Below are 6,656 nucleotides of genomic sequence, written 5' to 3'. Positions count from 1 at the left end.
GTCTTACTAGCTGTCCATCTGGGGATGCCTGTCTCCACCTGACTCTGTCCATGGGACTGTTTCCACCGGGATTTGCCTGTGTTCTGTGTAGGTACACCCCCGTTCCTATATGGCTGCACCTTCTAGGAATGATTGTTTAATGACCTCCACAGACATGTTTTCTTGTCTGCCCATGTGACTGTATGTGACTAGGGCTGAGTATCACTCCTCCTGCATCTCTGTCTCTGACTCTTCCTGCCGGGTATCCAAATGACCACTTCTGTATGGGTCTTCGTGTGTCAGGTGGTTTCTGGCTGTCTGTCCACCCGATTCTGCTCATGTGATTGATCGGCTGGGTCTGCCTTTGTATGGTGACTTATCCCCATTTCTCCAACTCTGGTCACATGCATCGATCCATCTGGGTCTGAGTGCATCTCTGCCTGGGTGTGCACAGGACCGTATCTCTCTGCATCCGTGCCTCATGGTTTGTCACTTTAATTCTGCACATCTGATTACAACTCTGGATCTCCTAGTGTTGGTAGCTGATGGGTGTTCTCTAAGCCTGTCCCCATCACTTGATCGTGGGTTTGACAAACAGCTATCTGGCTGGCTGGCTTTCTGACTAAATGGATGGCCGATTGGCTGACTGTCTAACTCCATGGCTGGCTGTGTGCTTCTCTTACTGTCTCATCCTTCATTGTCCAGCTCTCTGTCTGAGCAAATGGCTGGCTGGCTCTCTGTCTGACTTGCTGGCTGCATGTGTCTGATGCTGACTGGCCATCCAGGGTCCCCAGCCCCCGCTTCGGTGGTCCTGCCTACCCAGAAATACCCCATTGCCTCTTCCCTGTTCTTCTCTTGGAGCAGGCTGTGCCTTCGTGAAGTTCTCCTCCCACACGGAGGCTCAGGCGGCAATCCACGCCCTCCATGGCAGCCAGACCATGCCGGTGAGTAGGAGCTGCCCTAGGCCAAGGTGGTGGGCATGGGAAAGGGGTAAGGGGGCCCTGTTCCTACCATCCCAGCCACCTGGTAGTTCTTGGTTCTTCTTCATAGTGGGCATAGGTGGAAAAGGGGGCAGTTCTGGTGATGGTGCGAATGGGTGTATGTGTCTGTGTGATTGTACATATGTGTGAATGTATGTGTGTGAAAGAATGTACTGCCAGTGTGTGGCTGCATGTGTGTGTGTGTGTGTGTCTAAGAGAGCATGTGAGAGTGCATGCATGTCTGTGTGAGTACATGTGTGCAAGCATGTTAAGTGCATGAGTATGCCCAGGTGATGTGGGGGGAACAAGTACATGCATGTGCCTCTGTAGGTGTGTGTGTGAGGGTTTGTGAATATGTGTGTGGATGAGTACATGTGTGTATGTGTGGGTGATGGCATATGATTGTGTGTATAGTGACTGTATATACTTAGGTGTGTACATGTGGGATTTTGTGCATGTGTATGTGAATGCATTGTGCAAGTATGTGCGAGCATGCATGGTGAGCATGTATATGTGAGTGCTGTGCATGACTGAGCGTACGCGGTGAGTGAATGTGTGTGAGAGCACATGTATATGTGTGTGAGTATACAGGAGGGGTGAGACCTGAGGGTGGAGGGGATTTGCCGAGGCCAGCGGGGGGACGTAAGGGTGTGGGGAGTGACAAAACCAAAGGCAGGATCGGAATGGGGGGCCCCAGAGGAGCTGGGGAGGATGGGCTAGTGGGGCCTGCAGTTCAAGGCTGAGGCGCACAGATTCCTCCTATGGCCATGGGGAGCCACAGAGGGGTTCGACAGGGAAGGGAAGATGTCCGGTTTAGTTGGAAATGTCTCTTTGGGGCCAGAGTAGGGGTGAGCAGAGGCAAGACTGGAGCCAGGAACTTGTGGGTCAGCAGTGGTGTGAGGCTGGGAAGGACCACCCGGTCACTGGGGTGGCCCTGGCCCCCAGGAAGGAGGCTCTGGGAACCATCTTCACTGTATGTAAGTGTCTAAATCTGCATGGGGAAGACAGCCTTGGAGAACCAACTTGCCTCTCAGTTCTTGAAAATGGGTGTGGAGTGCAGGGCAGTCTCAGAAGAGCAGGCACCAGTTTACTCCCTGGACAGGCAGGATGTAGCTCATCACCAGGTCAGGCTTCCTCCTACTCAGAGCTGTCCAGCGATGGGCTGGCAGGCATAACAGGGAGTGAGCTCTCCATCCAAGGGGGCATGCCACCCTCTCTGATGGTGGGAATCTAACCTGTTCTCAGGTGCAAGGTGCCATTTGCAGAGTTATCCATCTGTGCCCCATTCCTCTCTGGTGACTGGATTCTCACCCGTTCTCAGGTGTAGGTGACAATTATAGGGTCCTCCACCCAGGCCGCCATGTTCCTTTCCAGCAGGTGGATTCTCCTTCTGTGTGTGTATGTGTGTGTGTGTGTGTGTTAAGATTTGTTGTTGATTTTTAGAGAAAGAGAGAAACACTGATTGGCTGTCTCCTGCACGCCCCCTACCAGGGAGCCTGTAACCCATGCATGTGCCCCAATAGGAATGTGTGTGTGTGTGTGTGTGTGTGTGTGTGTGTGTGTGTGTGTCAAGATTTGTTATTGATTTTTAGAGAAAGAGAGAAACAATGATTGGCTGTCTCCTGCATGCCCCCTACCAGGGAGCCTGTAACCCATGCATGTGCCCCAATAGGAATCGAACCAGAAACCTTTTGGTGCATGGGACAACATCCAACCAACTGAGTCACGCTGGCCAGGGCTCCTCCTGTTTGGGGGAGTGTGCCTGAGAGTCAGGGTCCTCCACTGTACCCCAGACACAGCCCCCTGGGCCCAGATGCCTCACCAGCGTGCAGGGGTGGTTGCATCGTCAAGTGCGAGACCCAGGACTCTGATCTTCGGGTTGTCTCCCTGTGGTGCCCAAAGTCTGCAGCAGGGGCTCATGGACAGGGCCAACAGCTGTTGCTCTCTGTAGTCCTCACCAGAGCTGGTGTGGTTCTGGGGACCCCAGATTCCTGGTTACCTCCCTTCCTTTCTTTTCCTTCCTGCTTGTGGCTGCTCCCGCAGGGTGCCTCCTCCAGCCTGGTGGTCAAGTTTGCCGACACAGACAAGGAGCGAACACTACGGCGCATGCAGCAGATGGTGGGCCAGCTGGGCATCCTGACACCGTCCCTCACCCTGCCCTTCAGCCCCTACAGTGCCTATGCGCAGGCCGTGAGTGACCCCAGCAAACAGGCTTTTGTCTCCAGTGGGACTTCCAAGGCTACTCTGCGGATCCAGCTCAGTCTCTCTCTCCATATAAGTCTCTGTTGAGGGGTTTGGCCTCTCTGCCCATCTTTATTTTATTTTCTTATTTTAAATACATTTTTATTGATTTCAGAGAGAAAGGGAGAGGGAGAGAGAGATAGAAACATCAATGATGAGAATCATTAATTGGCTGCCTCCTGCATGCCCCCTACTGGGGATCGAGCCTGCAACCTCCTGATTCATAGGTTGATGCTCAACCACTGAGCCGCACCGGCCAGGCTCTCTGCCCATCTTTCTGTCTCTTGCCTAGTCTCTCTGACTCAGGGTCCTATTCTGGCCATGGCTGAGCCCACAAATCCAGGCTGATTCCCAAGCCCCACACCTAGCTGAGCCCCCAGCCATAAACTGAGCCCTGAGCCCAAGCTGAACTTCTACTTGGACTGACATGACCCAATGTTCAGCCCCCAAATAATTCAGGTCAAGCTTCAACCCTGAACAGAGACCAAACCCAGACTGAGCCTCTAAGTCTCAGTTAAGTGTTGAGTTAAGTGTTGGCTGATCCCTGATCTTAGATCAAGACCACATTCTTGACTGGACCCAGATCCCTGGGTTAGCCATGATTCTTATGAGCCCTGATCCAAGGCTGAGCCCCATTTCCTGACTGATCCCTGACCCTGGCCTAAGCCAAGATATCCAGCCTGACCCCCCTAGTTACTGGAGGACCAGGCCTCCCCCTGGGACCTGTGACCTCAGGGCAGGTGCCACCCTGACTGTGCATCTTGACTCCCTCTCCACCCCCAGCTCATGCAGCAGCAGACAACGGTCCTGTCCACCTCAGGCAGCTACCTGAGCCCTGGCGTGGCCTTCTCACCCTGCCACATCCAGCAGATCGGCGCCGTCAGCCTTAATGGGCTGCCTGCCACACCCATCGCCCCTGCCTCTGGTGAGAGTCCGCCAGAGGCCCAAGGACGGGTGGGCAGGGCCAGAACCAGGCCCAGGCTCCTCATGATGTTTTTCTGCTCTGCAGGACTGCACTCGCCCCCACTGCTCAGCACTGCCGCCGTGCCCGGCCTCATGGCTCCCATCACCAACAGCTTTGCAGGTGTCGTGCCCTTCCCTGGCGGGCACCCTGCCCTAGAGACTGTATATGCCAATGGCCTCATGCCCTACCCAGGTAACTTGGGTGGTTCCCCAGGGCCTAGGAGAGCATGAGGGGGCAGGACGGTGTCTCTAGGACAAGCATAATTTCCTGTGTCTTGATGCCCCATGGAACAGAGAGGCAGAACAATGGGAGTCTCAACTGAGCAGATATGTGCTGGGGGCACAGAGAAAAAGGTTAAACATAGGAAATTTGCACCCAGACATTTCTGGGTTCATATTCAGATTTGGTGGCCCTTGGGTGATGCCTTTAAGTCTCTGAGTTTCAGTTTGCTTATCTGTGAAATGGGGCAGATAACATCAGTCACCTCATGAGGTTGCATGGACAATGAAATCAGTATGAAAAAATGATTAACACATCACCTAGTACTAAGAATGGCACCATCAATCTTAATTATTAGTTGTTACTATTTGGAAAGATATCAGTACCAGGATTCATTCACTCATTCATTCACTCAGTATTGACCATGCACTGATTTGAGCTGGGCTCTGCCCTCATGAAGCAGAGGTCCCACCTTTCCCACTATACCATGATTTCAAGGCAAACATTACTATTTGGAAAGATATCAGTACCAGGATTCATTCATTCATTCACTCATTCACTCACTCAATATTGCCCATGCACTGATTTGAGCTGGGCTCTGCCCTTATGAAGCAGAGGTCCCACCTTTCCCATTATACCATGATTTCAAGGCAAACGTGTTCCAACGCCTTGCTGAAGTGAAGTAAGTCATCTGTGTTTACACCATTAAAGAGGATTTATTTTGATTTTGAAATGATTGAGGCTAACAGGGAGTTACCAAAATAATACACAGAAGTCCCGTGTACCCCTCACCCAGCTTCCTCCAATGCTAACATCATAGATAATCACAGGGACATTGTCAAAACCAGGAAACTGACATTGGTGTGTACAGTGAACTCAACTGGAGTAGGAGAACTTATTCAGATTTCACTGCTTTTTACATGCACTTGTGTGTGTGTGTTTCTGTACCATTTTATCACAGGTATAGATTCATGTAACCACCACCACAATCAAGATACAGAACTGTTCCAGCTTTACAAAGTAATTCATTTATGCAACCCCTTACCAGGAAACTGACATTGGTGTGTACAGTGAACTCAACTGGAGTAGGAGAACTTATTCAGATTTCACTGCTTTTTACATGCACTTGTGTGTGTGTGTTTCTGTACAATTTTATCACATGTATAGATTCATGTAACCACCACCACAATCAAGATACAGAACTGTTCCAGCTTTACAAAGTAATTCATTTATGCACCCCTTTACAGTCACACACATATCCCCACACACACTGTTCCATCCTCTAGCAACCACACACACACACACACACACACACCCCACACACACTGTTCCATCCTCTAGCAATCTCTCTCCATTCAAACGGAATCTTTTGGCTGAATTTTCTCGATTCACCAGCTCTGGTGGCCTGGACAAACTCTCACCTCTCTTAACTCCTCCACTAGGGCCATTGGGAAGGTCATAGCCACATAGGGGTCCATGGGGTGACTGCCAATGAGGTGTAGGGAGTGAGAGAGAGGAAGTGATAGGGATGAGTGGTGGTCTGGAGCAGAGTCCTGGAGAATATAGAGAATAAAAGGAAGGAGCGAGGGGCCAGGATAGGGAGAGAGAGAGATGGGAGTCATGCATCAACCTCTCTGGAGTCCCAGAAACCTGGATTCCAGTTCGGCTTCTGCCATTTCCGATCTAAGTGGCCCTGTGCCAGTTCCTTCACCTCTTTGAGCCTCAGTTTCTCCACCTGTAAAATGGGAAGCATACCTGTACACTGTTTACGCAGAGGTGAAGATGGGGCGGATGTCTGTTGCTCTCTTTTCCGCGCTTAAGAATTGGGGGTGGGTAGAAGTCTTATGTTGCTCCCGCCCCACTCAGCCCCTCCGTCTGCCCGCAGCTCAGAGCCCGACCATGGCTGAGACCCTCCATCCTGCCTTCTCCGGAGTCCAGCAGTACACAGGTAGGGAGGCACGCCGGCCTGCCCCGCAGGAAGCCCGCCCCGTAGAAGCCCCGCCCCCAGGGCTCGGCCCTTCCTCTTTCTTTCTCTAATCTTTCTTCCTACTTCTGGCCGTGGCCCAATCCCAGCTCTTTGCCCTGCTGGTCCCGCCCCTCAGATCCTGCCTAAGGTCGGCCTTGGCCCCGCCCCTAACCCGTGTCCCCGCCTCTCAAGTCTGGGCTGCTCCGTTGCCTGGGCCCCACCCCTAGGCCGGCTCTTCGTTGTGGCCCCGCCCCTCCTCCTTCCCAAGACCCACTATTGGCCCCGCCCTCAGCCTGGGCCCCTCCCC

The 6,656-nt window shown here is 52.4% G+C and overlaps 1 protein-coding gene across 10 annotated transcripts in view; it reads left to right on the top strand.

The window, feature by feature from the left end:
* Nucleotides 1–6,656, top strand: part of CELF5 (CUGBP, Elav-like family member 5) — a 53,780-nt gene that overhangs the window by 31,095 nt on the left and 16,029 nt on the right. For all 10 annotated transcript variants that reach the window (XM_014533647.1, XM_014533657.1, XM_014533652.1 and 7 more), the window contains exons 5-9: nt 844–923; nt 3,003–3,149; nt 3,984–4,125; nt 4,210–4,356; nt 6,269–6,331. In XM_014533647.1, coding sequence (XP_014389133.1) covers nt 844–923; nt 3,003–3,149; nt 3,984–4,125; nt 4,210–4,356; nt 6,269–6,331 — 579 coding nt within the window. The remainder of the gene's footprint in view (nt 1–843; nt 924–3,002; nt 3,150–3,983; nt 4,126–4,209; nt 4,357–6,268; nt 6,332–6,656) is intronic.

The sequence above is a fragment of the Myotis brandtii genome, unplaced genomic scaffold, assembly GCF_000412655.1.
Source record: "Myotis brandtii unplaced genomic scaffold, ASM41265v1 scaffold122, whole genome shotgun sequence".
NCBI classification, from domain to species: domain Eukaryota; kingdom Metazoa; phylum Chordata; class Mammalia; order Chiroptera; family Vespertilionidae; genus Myotis; species Myotis brandtii.
Note: the sequence above shows the minus strand (reverse complement) of the source record. Positions and strands in the feature narration are given on the sequence as shown.